Source organism: Rhinopithecus roxellana, chromosome 13 (genome assembly GCF_007565055.1).
Source record: "Rhinopithecus roxellana isolate Shanxi Qingling chromosome 13, ASM756505v1, whole genome shotgun sequence".
Taxonomy (NCBI): Eukaryota; Metazoa; Chordata; class Mammalia; order Primates; family Cercopithecidae; genus Rhinopithecus; species Rhinopithecus roxellana.
The window spans coordinates 111,059,845-111,076,120 of record NC_044561.1 but is presented as its reverse complement, the minus strand read 5'-3'; the positions used below and the strand labels follow the sequence as shown (position 1 = coordinate 111,076,120).

Sequence of the window (16,276 nt, the reverse complement as noted above, 5' to 3'; positions counted from 1 at the left end):
CATTTTCATACATGAACCCAGGGAAGTGAGAGTTAAATAAGTTGGTGAGGGCAACAGCTTCTGGAGCAAACAAAGGGACAGAGAGGAATTCATCCATTCATTCATTCATTCATTTATCCAGCCAATTTTTATTGAGCACCTACTAGTACCATTATATCCACATCATATCCATTATATCCATAGAAGTGAGAAAAGCCCACATGGTCTCTGCCTTCATGGGGCTACATCCTAGTCAGGGAGACAGACAATAAAAAACTGACTCAATAAGATAATTTAGGATACTAATAAATGCTAGGAAGAAAATAAGATGATGCCAGAGAGAGTGACAGAAGAAGCAACCTCAGATAGGGTGGTCAGAGACGGCCTCTCAAAGGAAGGGACATCTGAGCTGAGATCCGAAGGTGAAAGGAGCTGGCCATGGAAGTAGCTGGGGGAAGAGTGTCGTGGACAGAGAGAACAGCAGGTGCAAAAGCTCAAAGCAGAAATTAACATGGGATGTCTGAGGAGTCGGAAGGAGGCTCACATGGCTGGCTCTGCAAAGTAAGGCGGGGGTTTGGGGGAGTGTAAGTGAAGTGGCGTCAGAGACATAGAGTTTCATAGGCCAGGGTAAAGAGTTGGGATATTTGTTTAATGGGATCCCTCTGGAAGGTTTTCAGCAGGAGGGCTTTCAGTAAGATTGAATTTATACTTTTAAAGGCCCACAGTGGCTGCTAGAATCAGGCATCCAAGTTTCTCACAGAACACTGTGCCTGTGCTCTGGCAGGCGGAAGTACCAGGAAACAAACACCTACACTCCTCCGGAGCAGCCTTCAACCAATGCCTCACAGGAGTTGAATAAACACACTGGCTCCCTTGCCCCTTGAGTAGGGTAACTCTAAGGGACATCTTCCACATTGGTGTTTCTCAGAGTTCTCCAGTGGAATGAAGCTCGAGACGCCCCCAGTGGTAGCTTGCTTGTGATTGGGCCCCCTTTTATAGACTGCCTCCCCCTCTTTCTCTCATATCCCCACTCTCTTGCATTTCTTAGGACCAGTATTTGCACTTGAATCTTTGCCTCACATTTTGCTTCTGGGGGAACCCAAACCGAAGACACTGGATTATTGTGAAGATGAAATTTGTGAACCTCTTGGCACATGTTAGACGCTCAGTAAACTCATTGTTAAGTGAACAAATAAGCGAAGCTTCACCTGGCCTGAGGATACACACCCAGGGCCGAGGAAAGGAGGAAGGGCGAGACCTGGGACTGTAAGAGATGAGAGGATTCCCAGAGAGGCTGTCCCTGCAATGCCCCCACCCTTCAGCAACGGGTGTCATTACTCCATGCCTCCCCATTCTGAGTTCTCTTCCTGTCCCCCTGGTGGTTGTGGGTTCAAGGCGTGACTGGACCACATGGGCCAGAGCCCTTTGAGCAGCTCAGCAAGATGCTCTCGTCACAAAGCTCCCATGTCAACTCGCTGGAAGGACAACACCCACCAAGCGTGGGACTGGAGATAAAAACACTTAGGCAAAGTAAGCGTGACATTGAACTTGTGCCTTTAATGTTTAAACAATTTAAATATCATATTACAAAATGACAAGATTATACAAATCAACATGTAAAGCATGAGAGCTATGAAGCGAAATCTTCGTCTGCTCAGTTCTCCTGGGGCTGATCATGGCTGCAATGCTGGCTTCCTCTCCCTGAGGCCCCAGCCCTCATCCTTGAAGGACTCTGAGAGGGCAAGAGGCTTGTCCAAGGTCACAGAGCTCTCCTGGTTTTGTTTCTGGTGCTGCGCCACTACGCATTGTAGGGCCACTTTCAAAACAATCTTACCTGGGGGGGAAAAATCCAACTATCTCTTGATAGAGGCGCTGCATTTTTAAATTTCCTCCAGTCTAGAAGCCATGGACAGAAGCCCATGGAGATCCAAGTGCCCCAAGTGATGGTGTCATAACAGCAAGCTTGATGTAGGAAGCAACTCTCCGGAGGGCTAGGGGGTGTAGGGGAGCGAGGGCTTTGTGTGCGTGGCTAAAACATGAGAACGGTGAAGGGAAGTTCTTCCTCTGTGCAGTTCTCCCAGGGCTGTGTTGGCTTCCCTTCCCTGAGGCCCTGGCCCCCATCACCTCTGAGTGGAGAGAGCACTAGCCCTGAGTCTATTTCTGAGGGGTCTGAGAGGCATTTCAGAGAAGGATGCCTTGGAAGAAAACTCAGACCTTCCCTTGAAATAGCTTTGTTCTCATGCTGGGTACATGGACACAGAGCCAGCAGGGAAGAGGAGGAGGCATCCAGGCTGCTCCTGAGAGCCACAGGGTTTAGGTGGGGCTCTGTTTAAGAACCCACTCGCCATGTGGGTTGGCACGGTACAGATCTAAGAGGTAGGCATCTGGGTCCAGGCGATGCTCATCTGTGGGAAGAAGGGGTGAAGGAGGTTGAGTGGGAGGCTATGGGAGACGCTGTTCCCCTGCGCAGAGTCCTTCACCAGGCAGAGCACTGTCCCCTGGCTGTATGCATCTTGACTGCTACAGCTCACAGTTACCACTTCTGCTGGAGGACTGAGCTCCGCTGAGGGAAGATGCCTTGCCAGAAAAGTGACATCCCCTCCCCCTGGGAAAGCCCACAGTCGAAGACTGATGGACACAGACTACCAAAGACTAGTCTCCTTGCCTCAAAATGCAACAACTCTGATGTGATTTGTGCTCTAGAGCCCCCTAGTGGATCAGGCCAAGCTCCAGGATGTGGACACTCCTGGTCCCTGCCCCTTCCCTATCCTCCTTCACTCCTTCCCTTGGAACCCTTTCTTGAGGGGCACCCGCTCAGTGCATCATGTACTACTGATGCCATGTCTTAGCCTCCGCTTCTTGGCCAGTGGCCCTCAAAGTGTGGCCCCTCGACCAGCAGCATCCGCAACTTCTGGAAACTCATCAGAAACACACATTCTCAGGCCCCACCATCTGTGTCTTAGCCCTCCAGGGGATCCTGAGATTCCGGTCAAGTCTGAGGATCATTGTTCTAGAGAATGCAAAGGGAAACAGCTGCCCATCCTTGGTTCCCACAGAGCCAGGGACCTCCCAGAGCCGGACATTTATTTGCAGAATTCCTTAAGGACTCCTTGGCCCCTGGACCAGGGATGAGGTCCATCCCAGCTAGGATGTCCCAGAGGAGTCAGTTTCACTGGTGGTACTGCCAGCCTTGACACTAAACAAACCTTCTGCCTCTCTCTGCAAGCCTGAGGCCAGCTCCAGGCACAATCCAAACTCTAGGATAGACTCCTAAGACTTGCACTTTAACCCTACAGCAGGACTCTGCCTGGTTTCATTGGAGATAGAGGCCTGAGGGGAAGGCTCATCTCCAGGCAGACTCTGGCCTCCCCCAGAAGGGCTCAGTGAAACTCTGAGGTCGAAGAACTCCCAGGCACCCGGGCTCTGTTCCCGTTTCCCACAGTGGAACTTACTGATATTCCCTCCAACTTCATAGAAGAGGATGTTGGCTGACTCCATGGGCCTGTGGCTGTAAAACAGAGAAAGAAAAAAAAAAAAAAAACTCCTGCCTTTTCCTTCTAGAAACAGCAAGACCAACAACTGTGCATGGCCCCCAGGTCTGGAAAGGGCAGTCCTCACTGATTTTCAGTCCCACTGGGGAGAAGACGTATAAGGACCCTCCTGAGAGAGCTGGAGCCAGTGACAGAGTCCAGCAACCAGGGGCTGGGGAGAGGTAGCTGGAGGGCACGAGGCTCAGCCAGAGGTGCACCCCGCTGTGAGGCTCCTTCCTTCCGGGCATCAGAATGGAGACTGCGAGGGCAGGGGAATGAGTGGTGACAGATGGGGACAGGAGCCTGCGGTGAGGGGAAGATTTTGTGTCAAGATGGATTATGGACATTGTATGATTACATATGATAATTATGCTTATCATGTAAGAATCACAATTATTATATGATAATTATGGGTATCCTGAGTTCAATTCCATGGCCTCTTATCTGCCATGTGGCCTTAAGCAAGCCCCTTCTCTTTTCTGAGTCTTAGTGCTCCCATCTGTTCAAGGAGGAGCTGAACCAAACAGTTGCTGAAGATGACAGTCTGAGGATTCCTTGTGCCAATGCCAAGAAGGAAACTCTTGAGGGCTCAGGCTGTTTCCTGTACCCTGGGAATGATGGCTGCTCGTCAGCCCCCTACCTTCTTCCAGATCCTTGGCCAGGCTCTGCTCCTTGCTGCAGAACCTTTGCCGTGCAGTTTTGTGTGTCAGGAAGCCTCACCTCGCTCCCAGACGACACCAGCTTCTTTGTCTTCCAGACACATTATTCCCTGCATTTCTTATGAAACCTAATACAGTTTGTAACTTGATCTTTGGTTTGTGACCATTTGCTTTATGTCCAGCTCTTCCTCAGGGCTGTGGGCTCTTAAGAGCACGGCCTCTGTCTGTTCTTTTCATGCCTAGTCTATAATTCTCTCAATACATGGTGGGCCAGGTGCGGTGGCTCACGCCTGTAATCCCAGCACTTTGGGAGGCTGAGCTGGGCAGATCACTTGAGGTCAGGAGTTTGACACCAGCCTGGCTAACATGGTAAAACCCTATCTCTACTAAAAATACAAAAAAATTAGCCAGGCATGGTGGCAGACGCCTGTAATCCCAGCTACTTGGGAGGCCGAGGCAGGAAAATCACTTCAACCTGGGAGGAGGAAGTTGCAGTGAGCCAAGATCGCGCCACTGCACTCCAGCTTAGGTGACAGAGTGAGACTCCGTCTCAAAACAAAACAAACAAACAGAAAAACATGGTGCCTGGTGATGGGCATTAATTAAATACCTATTAAAATGAATGAGTGAGTGGTAGTCATAATGATTATTACTTGGAGCCAAGAAGCTCTCTAAGGTTGGAGAACCCATCTGACCACCCCAGAAAGGGAAGGCCAGGCCAGGCCAACAGCATGTGTAACTCCCTGGTGGCTTTCAGCTCTGGGGTGCAGACCCCTCCCTGCAGGGGAGAGGCTCCTGCCTCCAGGAGGTGCCCCTTACTGTAGAAGGAGGCTGTTCATGTCCTCACTGCCTTCTTGACCCTTGGAACCAGTGCTGAGGTGCTCTGTGAACTGCCTCAGGACATGGGCCACTTTGGTGCTGGGGGTGAGAGGCACCTTCAAGGGATCCTTGATAGGCCAGACCACCTGGATCTTTGCCACCTTGGGAGTCTGCAGAGAGAGAGAGGAAGATCCATATACACAAGAGCCAGTATGCCTGGAGTTCAAACATGGATGCATAAACATGCATACATGGCACTTACACAAATGCCCACGCTGAAAATCACAAGACGCCACACACACACACACGCACACCGGCCACTTGCGCACCGATCACAGACATACACATTCTGGATGTGTGCACACACAGACGCAGAGAAACATGCCTGTGTTTCTACGCCTGTGTTTGTGTTTCTGTGCCTGTGTTTCGCACTCGTACACACAGCAGGGGTACATGCAACGCACCCACAAACACAGACATGTAGGTTTGTATAAAGACCCATCACCCACACATTGTGCACGATGCAGCCTCGACGCTCATCAATTTCTCTGATCGGGACTTTAATAAGGAACCGTGTTCAGGACCCCTCCCAGGAATACTCAGTATTTTTGGAAGGCTCTTCCCTTCTATTATCCCCCTCCCAGCCCCAGTCACCTCACACCCCGCAGAGCGATCCCCATTTTCCCAACCCTCGGCCTGGGGTTGCCTAAAAATGGGGCGGAGGAGATGGCTTCTAGGGGAAGTTTCCGAGTCACTCCATTTCCCCTCCCCAACCGCAGCCACGCCTCCTCGCTCCCCGTGACGGCGCCGCAGCGCCCCCTGGTGGCCTCACTGGGCCGTTGCTGGTAGCCCGGTAGCGGGGACCTGGAGGAAGGTGAGCACCAAGCTCCAGGTGCCCTCCTGTCGCCTAGGGCCCTTCTCCAACTGTCTGGGGTCGGAGGCACTCACCGCCTCGAGGCTGTCCCCCGCCTTGTCCCTATCTACGTGCATCCTCCGCAGCCAAGTCTTGAGGCCCGTGTCACAGAGCTGAGGGCGCCTGCTGCTGCTGTCGTTCAGTTTTCGCACCTGGGCGACCAGGAAAGAGGCGACCTGACCAGAAAGGATCGAGTCTCGGCAGGGTGATAGGACTGCTGGGGCCAAGAGGCAGAACCCCCTCCAGGGTCATCGTGGCCTCTTCCCCGGCCCAGCGTCCCACAGGGCTTGGAAATACGCATGTGTTGGACTTGGGACGGAAGCACTGGTTTGGTGGAATGAGGAGGGGGCATTCAGCCCCTGAAGTGGGCCTTGGAGGAGGGGGCCCTGAGAGTGGAGCCCACCCTGAGGCTTAGTGGACAGTGGTTCCTCTCGACAGAGGCTGGAGGGTCCTGCACCTGCTGAGGGATAGCTGCTTACTGGCACACTCAGGCAGGGGTGTCCCCAAAACACACCTGGGGCAGGCTCTGCTCTGAGAACCTCCAGACAGCCCACACTGGGGGATTCCTATAGAGGCCTCCAGATCAACCCATGCCTCTCTGTGGGATCCGAACCCAGTAAAGTCAGAGAACCCAGACTCCATGGACCCTGATAATAACACATTTCTGTCTCCCAGGGTCTGATGGAACTGGGGTCGATTCTGAACTCCCCTCTTTCTATGTGTGTGCTGACTAAAGGTGACACACACGGGGAAGGGCAAGGGTGATGGGGGTTCTCCCCTTTCACTTTTTCTACATCTATGTTGTCTGAAGCTTTTCTAACAAGCAAACATTCAGGAATTTCTTGAATTTTTAAAGCTCCCTCCAATAAAAAGAAGTATTACAATCCAATGTCTTTTAGTAGCAACATTATCTCAAAGGGCTGAGTGCAGAGAAAAAAGGAACTATGGGGGTGTAAGGGGTGTATGAGGGAGGAGTAGGGGACTTTCGACAGAGGAGTTGACTCTTGAATTAAGAGGTCTTGAAGAATGAGTGGAGGACAGCAGGCTTCTGCCATTAAAAAAAAAAAAAGGTGGGGGGAAGGGGAAGAGAATTCCAGGCAGAGTAAACTGCATAAGCAAAAATTCAGAAGTGTGAAGTACTAGATGAGTTTGGAGTGCCAGCTGGCACTTGCTGTGTTTAGAACACAGAAGAGTACCCAGCAGGGTCGGAGAGAAACTGAGAACAGTCAAAGAGGGCTTCACTTGCTGGTTTCTAGAAAAGGAAATTTAATCTAATGACTTCACAGAAGGAGGGAGGGATAGGAGGAAGGACTGTGGTTGGATGGATGAGTGGATAGTTGGATAGATGCATGGTTGGTAGATGAGTAGGTGGATGGATGGGTAGATAGTTGGATAGATGCATGGTTTAGTTGGAGAGATGCATGGTTGGGTAGATGGGTGGATGGATGGGTGAATGAGTGGATGGATGGATTGGTAGATGAGTGGATAGATGTATGATTGGTGAATGGGTGAGTGGATGATAGATTGGTGGATGGGTAGATGGGGGAGTTGGAGGAATTAATGGATGGATGGGTGGTGGGTAGACGGGTGGGGGGATAGGTGGGTGGATAAGTGGGTGGGTGATGAGCAGATGCATAAATGGATGGGTGGGTGAGTGAGTGGGTGGATGGATGGATGGATAGGTGAGTGAGTGGGTGAGTGGATGGGAGACTAAATGGAAGTATGAATGAACAGATGGAGGGAAGAGGATACACGTCTCTGGGTGAGAAAGCAGCCGGGTCAGCAGTGGTAGATGGTGCTACCTTGTGTTCACAGAGTCTCAGGAGCTGGAGGGGTCTCAGTGCTGCGGGCACCATGCAGCTGACACTGCAGAGGGGCCTCTCTCCTCCTCTGGCTCCTCGACTTGCTGTCACTTGTTACTCAGGGCAAAGCTCATAGTGGGGGCAGGGGGGCAGGGGTATCCCTGTTATCTGGTTCCGGGCTCTGTTTTAGGCAGGCCCTGTGATCCCGGGCCTCAGGGATGGGGCTTTCTCAGCAGTATAAAAGCTTTGATATGAAGGAATTATTTGTGGGAGTTGGGGGAACTCCTGCAATCTGGGGTAGACCAGATGGCAGCAGACTGACAGAGAGGCGTGGCAGCGGAGACAGAAAGGGAAGACACTTCTTGGTCACTAAGGCAGGGGGAAGAAGAAAACACAGTCCTGTGCAGAGGCCAACAAAGGGCCTGGAAGGGACACACTAGGAAACTGAAAGGACACTGCCCAGGCTCCTGGAGAGCAGGGGCGGCAGGGCAGCGGCACCCAGAGGAGGGACACCCAGCACCCAGCAGCACTCACCGTCCACAGCAGATCCTGGTAGTGCACCATTATCTGCACCACCTCGGCTGCCCCCTCTGCCAGCTGCTTCTCCTTGCCTTTGGGGAGCTTGGGGGGCTGCCCTTGGTGCAGAAAGAGGTTAGGGGCCATCACGGTGGAAACATTCCACAGAGTCATCTTGTTGTGCTGTTCCCGGGCCACCACCTTCCTGAGGAATTCCAGCAGCGCCTGGGAAAGGGGGCAGAATCTCCCTCAAATCTCAGCCCATCCCTGGCGCCTCCCCACTATCCCCAGGGCATCCTGATGCATGACAAGGGGGCGCTAGGAAGGAGCCAGGAGCTGGGAGGGCAGCAAGAGGGGCTCCTGTTCCAGCTGTGCCACCAGCCCACTCTGCGACCTCTCTGTGTCTCCACTTCCTGCTCTGCAGTGTCCAAAACACTGTCCCTCCCCTGCTCCCTCAGAGACTAATGAGACAACTGGGCAGGAAAGAATAGGGAAGCAGAGACGCTGGGAAGAGCAGGGGAAGGTGATAAGACCTACCATTTATGATGTATTCTTTGTGTTCTTGGGCCTTTAGTTGGTACTTATTTAATCCTCATAGTAACTTTATAAGGTAGTTTTTTTATTGTTGTTTTTTGTTTTTGTTTTTGAGTCAGAATGTCACTGTGTCATTCAGGCTGGAATGCAGTGGTGTGATCTTGGCTCAGCTCCCTGCAACCTCTGCCTCCCAGGTTCAAGTGGCCCACCCACCTCAGCCTCCCAAGTCGCTGGGATTACAAGTGTGCACCACCACACCAGCTAATTTTTGTATTTTTAGTAGAGACGGGGTTTCACCATGCTGGCCAGGTTGGTCTCAAACTCCTGACCTCAAATGATCCTCCTGCCTTGGCCTCCCAAAGTGCTGGGATTACACACATGAGTCACTGCGCCTGGCCAAGGTAGCTCTTATTATTGCATGCATTTTATAGAGAAGGAAACAAGCTTGGAGAATGTACCAAGAGTCACACAGCCAGTAAGGACAAAGGGACAGAGTGAAGAAGGGAGGGACTGAAGAAGGGAGGGAGGGATTGATGGATGAATGGATAAATGGGTGAATGGATAAAGAAAAGAAGAAGAATAGATGGATGAATGAGGATAAATGGGTGGAGGAAGGAAGAATAAATGGAAAGGAGGTGGTAGGGAAGGAGGGAGGGAGGAAGGGAGGAAGGGAGGGAGGGAGAGGGGATAGGAACAGAGGACACATACTGAATACCCTGCAAAGCATCATCTTCTACCCTATGATTCCTTATGAGTTAGCTTTTATGATTTCCAAAATAAGATGCTATTAATGCTATTATCATCCTCATTTTACTGAAAAGGAAGCATAAACTCAAGCAGGAAGATCTGGGGCCTCTTCACACGCTGACCCTGGAGGCACATCTGGAGTCTGACCGAAGGACAGCCAAGAGGGTATAGGGAGCTGGGCGAAGGCTGAGCATCCACTCCTATATGACAAGGAGAATTTGCTAAGGGATTTTTCCCAAACTGGTTCAGCACGGAACACCAGTGCCGTGCAATGCTTTCCACAACAAAAGAGGTCCCTGATCAACCGCGTTTTTAGAGTACTGCATACTCTAATCCCACTTGGAGATTCTCTCAAAGCCTCAATATACCAAAGGCTTTGAGAAGTCCTGGGGAGAAAAATATTCTTAACCTTGTTTCATGAACTCTGTTTACTTATCCAGGCTTGGCCACAAGGTGCTAACACCTGTTAGCACCACGTGGAACTGATGCTCTGTAGTGCCCACTCTGGGACTATCCCCTTTCAGGGCTCATCTACTTTCTTTAGGAAAGTCTCAAGAGAGGTCTGTGTGGGTTGTCACTGAACCCTAGCAGCTGGCAGAAGTTGCTGAATGAATGAATAAATGAGCACATTTGGAGCCATGGCTGTGGGTGTGGGCTGACATGGCAAAGTGGTGGTGGTGCATGGTAACTCTTACCTTTAAGGCATTTCTGTTGGGTTCTGGGAGGATGAGGATGAGCAGGTGAAGAACCTGCAGGCGCTGCTTCAGGTCGGGGATGTCTGCGGGAAGGGAGGGACCTCAGTCTTCATGGGAGGCTCAGGGACTCCCTCCCTCAGTCTGGTCTCTTCTTGGGGAAATTCCAGAGCTGAAAAGCCGGAGGACAGCCAGGAATCCCTTTTTTCATAAGGTGTGGGATTATTTCCTTGTCTAATGTTGGCTCAGACAGAGCCCTGACCAGTGCTGGTGGAGAGGTTCACTTGCTATACTTTGTGTAGCAAAATAAACACACACATGCGTGTGCATGCACGCACATGCCGCACACACCCAGATATGCAGTCCAGGCTACAGCCCAGGGTCAGAAATGCAATGAACGAGCAAATCACCCTTAGGAAGGGAGACAAGAGAGCTCAATGGGCCCAGACAGAAGGTTTCATGAAACCCTCTGTATTGTGAGGGTTGAAAAGGAAAAGCCGTCTCACACCTGGTGTCAGGATCTCCGGGGAGAGGAGGCAGGTAGGAGGAGGTAGTAGTTACAGATTCAAAGAAGGAGTTCATCAGAGCCAGATAAGACCCAGCAGCTGAGAGCTGCCTGGAACCTGGAGAAGAGCTGCATAGGAGACACAGAGGCTGAGCACCTGGGGCGCCAGGTCTACAACCCCATATGACCTTCCCTCCTTCCTTCCTTCCTTCCTTCCTTCCTTCCTTCCTTCCTTCCTTCCTTCCTTCCTTCCTTCCTTCCTTCCTTCCCTCCTTCCTTCCTTCCTTCCTTCTCTTCCTCCCTCCCTCCCTCCCTTCCTTCTCTCACTTATCAACAAATACCTGTCAAGTACCTGTCAGGTGCTGTGCTCAGTCTAGGCACCTGGGACACAATAGTGAAGGAGGAAAATAAAGTCGCAGGCTTGTGGAGCTTACATTTCACAGGGGAGACACAATACACAAGCAAAGAATAAATCAGAGCATGATGGGCATCACTGCATCATTATAGAGGCTAGCAGGCAGCACGGAGTGTGGGGTCACGGAAGGCCCCTCACAGGCTCTGACAGCCAGCTGAAACTTGAAAGGCAGGAAGCAGCCAAATGAGGGCGGAGGGAGTTTCCATTCAGAGACAGCAGCAAGTGCAGACGCCCCAGGGAAGGAAAGAGGAGGGGGAACAGCAAAGTGAGAGGGCCTGACCAGACAGTGGGGAAGGAGGAGGCCAGGAAGAAAGGGGGCCAGAAATAGGCAGGACCTGAGCCGAAGCAGGTGGGCCCAGTAAGGAGTGGAATCTTATTACAAGGGTGCTGTGGAGGATGGGTAACAGCATAGGGAAGGGATCTGATTTGTTTTGCAATGAGGTCGAGGCCAGGCCTGATGATTCATGCCTGTAATCTCATCACTTTGGGAGGCTGAAGTGGGAGGATCACTTGAGGTCACGAGTTTGACGCTAGCCTGGGCAACATAGCGAGACCCCTGTCACTACAAAAACATTTTAAACAAGTATGCCAGGCATGGTCTCATGTGCCTATATTCTTAGCTACTTGGGAGGCTGAGGCAGGAGAATCACTTGAACCCAAAAGTTCAAGGTTGCAGTGAGCTAGGATCATGCCACTGCACTCCAGCCTGGGTGACAGAGACCAGGGGGGTTTTTTAAAGACCCCGTCTCTCAAAAAAAAAAAAAAGAAGAAGAAGAAGAAAGAAAACAAACAAAACACTGAGGTTGTGAGAATCAAAGGTCAGAGAAGACATCTCAGGATCCCTGTCCCCTCCCCTAGCTTGGGGGTGGAAATCAGACTGCCTGAGCCTTGAAGCTTTTTGGAGAATTCAGAGAGACAGGGAGAACCTCATGGTCATGAATGAGATCTCAGGAGAGCTGCTCTACTTTTCTGAGAAAAATTAGAAGTGACTATGTTTGTACATTGTGGATTGTGAAGAAGTCCAGACAGGAACATATATATGCAGACTATACATAGAGCAAGGTCTGTGCAATACATGCTGATCTGCAGATGCGCACACAGATGGACACAGATGGACGCGATCTGCAGACGCACACACAGATGGACACGATCTACAGACGCACACACAGATGGACACAATCTGCAGACGCGCACACACAGATGGACACGATCTGCAGACGCACACACAGATGGATGCGATCTGCAGACGCGCACACAGATGGATGCAATCTGCAGACGCACACACAGATGGACGCGATCTGTAGACACGCACACAGATGGACGTGCACACACATGTGTCCACAGATACACGGGTAGACGATGCTGATAAGCTCAACCCCATGGATGTCAAGATGTGAAGGAAACCAGTCCACTCGTCCACGTGAGAACTAATAGGGACTGTAGTGTGCAAAACCTTAGCCTCCTCTCCTCACACACCTGCACATGCACACATGCCATACAACACACACAGGACACGCATGCACATGCGTATGCACACATATTGGGCTCACATGCTCACACTTGCTTCTTCCCCCATTGGTTGGACATTTCTGGAACAGACATTTCCAGGAACGGGCAGTCCTGCCTTTGCATGGCTTCCCCTCTCCAACCAAGGCCAGTGACATCCAACTCTCCATCCTTGCACAGGCCAAGGGCTTGGGCACACTCACTGGGCACCACAGCGAAGGCCGGGAGGTACTCAGCCGTGAGCAAAGGCGTCGGCAGCTTCCGGATGAACCTTTTGAGCAAATCGGAGGCGTCATTGTGATGAACCTCGTCCCAGCTAAAAAGGCCAGCATAGAAGTCTCTCTCCAGCTTCTGTTCCAGCCCCTACAAGAAGGAGGGGCACGAAGATACAGTTGGCCCAGGGCTCCGGTAGAAGCTGCTCTACCACTTCTCTGGGGCTCGGTTTCCTCATCTGCAAAGTGGGGACAACAAGAGCACCTCCCTCGTGGGGTTGAAGTGAGGACGAAATGGCCTAAAGTGCGTGTCACTGAGCACAGGGCTCTGCTCATTAAACGTTGGTGGTCTGACTCCAGGGCCACGCTCTCCGCCACCATGCTCATTGTGCCACCTTCAGCCTCTCAAACCCTCGACCCACACGGAGACCAAAGACAGATCACCGGTGAGCCAGGGACTGGATTCTCTCCTGGCTTAACACACATATGAGGATGGGGGAGATGCAGCCTCAGTGAAGCGGGGAAAGCCAAACCATTACCTTGACCCTGGCCTGGGATCCGGGCACCCTGAGAATGCCTTCCGTGTCCAGTCCTCTCTTTTCCAAACAGGACAGCAGCTGTCAGAGACAGAAACCAGCATTTAAACTAGGAAACACTGAAAAGCAGAATTCAAAATGGTGTGTCTGTCTCCCATGAAAATCAGAAAGAGGGGGGTACCGGGAGAAGCGTTTCCTTCAAAATAATAATAGTTTTTGTGACCACCTCCATGAGCCAGGCACTGTGAGAGCTTCATACAGATTTTTCTCATTTAATCATTGATAAGAGGAAGATACTGTTATCATCATCCCAATTTACAGATGTTGAAAGGGAGGCTAATGAAAGGTCAAAAATCCACCCTTGACTTTAAGATTCAGAAGTTAAAAAGAAAAGAAAAAAAAATCCACCCCAAGGATCACTTAAGGCCAGGAGTTCGAGACCAGCTTGGGCAACATAGTGAGACCCTGTCTCTACAAAAAAGTTAAGACAAAAATTTATAAAATAAAAACAACAACAACAACCAAAATCCACCCCAGGTCTCTGAGCTAGCAAGTGCCAGAGTCAGAATTTGAACCCAGATCTGCCTGATTCCAAAGGCCATCCTTTCTCCCCTTTGCTAGATGTCCCCTGACAATGGTCCCCAGAGCCAGCTTCTGAAGGATTAAATAAACCCAAGCTGGGGATGACTTACGGCTTGAAGGACCAGTGGGACCTGTGTGCTGGGGAGGACTTTGTGGTCAGCTTCTAGCAGGCTGTCAAGGGGCACACCGAAGAGGCGAGTTTCTGCAGGAAATCAAAGAGCAGAAGGCGCATTTCACTTCCTGGAACGACCACTGGGCTTGGACCTGCAAGATCTCCTGGGGAACTAGAATCAGACCCCTTTTCCTGTGGAAGGACTGAGCTCTCTGGAGAATGGCTGGACCCAAACCTCTCCTCTTGAGCAGAATATTTGGCCTCAGCAGTAATGCAGACATCACTGCTGAGGAGATATGTCTCAGAGCAGAAAATCTCAGCTGGATAAAGAAGTATTGAAAGGGCCGGGTGCGGTGGCTCAAGCCTGTAATCCCAGCACTTTGGGAGGCCAAGGTGAGCGGATCACCTGAGGTCAGGAGTTCGAGACTAGCCTGGCCAACGTGGCGAAACCCTGTCTCTACTAAAAACACAAAAAAGCATTAGCCGAGCGTGGTGGTGGGTGTCTGTAATCCCAGGTACTTGGGAGGCTGAGGCAGGAGAATTGCTTGAACCCGGGAGGCGGAGGTTGCAGTGAGCCAAGATCACACCACAGCACTCCAGCCTGGGCAATAAGAGCGAAACTGTCTCACAGAAAAAAAAAAAAAAAAAAGTATTGAAAGGGAAGTACGCTGCTGCTTCAGGGGGCACCAGGCATAAAAATGTAACAGCAGTCCTGGGTGGAGCTCTGGCTCTGCAGGATGGGCCAGGTTCTAGAGAATGTATTCCCCAGGTCCATCTTAACCACCCTGGCTTGAAGTCTTCTCAGGCAAACTCCTCCTTCCACATTTTCTCCACACCTTCCTTCTTTCTCCCTTCTCTGGCCTACCCCACCTCTGCTAGATTCCTCCCCCTGGTCTTTTTTATTCACCATCCTCTTGTCTTTAAAGAAACAAACCAAAAAACCAAACCAAAACAAATCAAAAAATCACAATGCATAATGCTGACAACGACACAGCCAGATGAATACTTTTGCACACTGCTGAAGGGCAATATTATCTCAAGAACTTAACTCATAAATGTAATCTAAAGTAATCTAAGATGCATTCAAAAGCATATATCCAGCAGTAGTGATTGTGTCTTATAGTAGGAAAGATACAGGCATCAAAAATGTCCACTAATAGCGAAATGGTTAAATATATTAGAATACATCCACAAGGAGGAAAATAGTGCAGTGATTAAAAATCGTGTTTTCACTGAGGCAAGGTGGCTCATGCCTGTAATCCCAGCACTTTGGGAGGCTAAGGTGGGAAGGTCGTTTGAGCCCAGGAGTTCGAGCCAGGCCTGGGCAACATGGAAATACTGCCTCTCTACAAAAAAAATACAAAAATTAATTAGCAGGGTGTGGTGGCACACACCTGCAGTGCCAGCTACTCAGGAGCCTGAAGTGGGAGGGTCACCTGAGCCTGGGGAGTTTGAGGCTACAGTGAGCTGTGATCATGCCACTGCACTCCAGCCTGGGCAAGAGAGAGAGACTCTGTCTCAAAAATAAATAAATAAATAAATAAATAAATAAATAAATAAATAAATAAAAATCATGTTTTCAAGGAATATTTAATAGTTGTGGTAGATGCTACTATTGTTCTAAATTCATTATCCCTCTTTGTATCCACACCCTCTGCCATGTGAACTTGCAAATCTTCCCATTAGGGAAGCACAGCGTACCTCCTCACCCGTTGCTAGGCCATGTGACTAGTTTGGACCAATGGCATGGGAACCTACATGACGCAAGCAGAGGCTTAAAATGTGGTAGACTTTGCCCTCTGAGCTTCTGCTGTCACCATGAAAACGTCCTCCAGACGGCCAGCTGGTCCCAGGAGGACGAAAGACCTGAGAGCAGACCTACACTCAGCCAACAACTTGGAGCCAAGCCCAGCCTAGATCAGCCAAGCTACGCCCAGTTTACCCACAAGCACGTGAGCAAGAGTAAAGAGTTCTTAAGTCATGAGTTTGGGGTTGTTTGTTATGTAGCATTATCATGACAACCACTAAATGATACAATAACTGGAAAATGTCCATAATTCTATATATATAATATTCTATAATATAGATCGATAACTATATGTTCTATTATATATAATGTAATTATGAAACAGGGTCTCAGAGTTCTATATATATATAGAATTGAGACAGAGACTCTCTCTGTCACCAAGGCTGGAGTATAGTGGCATGATCAAGGCT

The 16,276-nt window shown here is 50.4% G+C and overlaps 1 protein-coding gene across 1 annotated transcript in view; it reads right to left on the bottom strand.

Annotated features, from left to right (window-relative positions):
• Positions 1-1,527: 1,527 nt before the first annotated feature.
• The window catches only part of ARHGAP40 (Rho GTPase activating protein 40), a 50,524-nt gene continuing 35,775 nt past the window's right edge, over positions 1,528-16,276 (bottom strand). The window contains exons 7-15 of the mRNA XM_030915186.1: positions 14,058-14,149; positions 13,369-13,446; positions 12,821-12,980; positions 10,195-10,277; positions 8,237-8,443; positions 5,936-6,076; positions 4,988-5,157; positions 3,432-3,487; positions 1,528-2,384 (exon numbers count right to left, since the gene is read on the bottom strand). Of these exons, the coding sequence (XP_030771046.1) occupies positions 2,293-2,384; positions 3,432-3,487; positions 4,988-5,157; positions 5,936-6,076; positions 8,237-8,443; positions 10,195-10,277; positions 12,821-12,980; positions 13,369-13,446; positions 14,058-14,149 (1,079 nt within the window). The 3' untranslated portion in view covers positions 1,528-2,292. The remainder of the gene's footprint in view (positions 2,385-3,431; positions 3,488-4,987; positions 5,158-5,935; positions 6,077-8,236; positions 8,444-10,194; positions 10,278-12,820; positions 12,981-13,368; positions 13,447-14,057; positions 14,150-16,276) is intronic.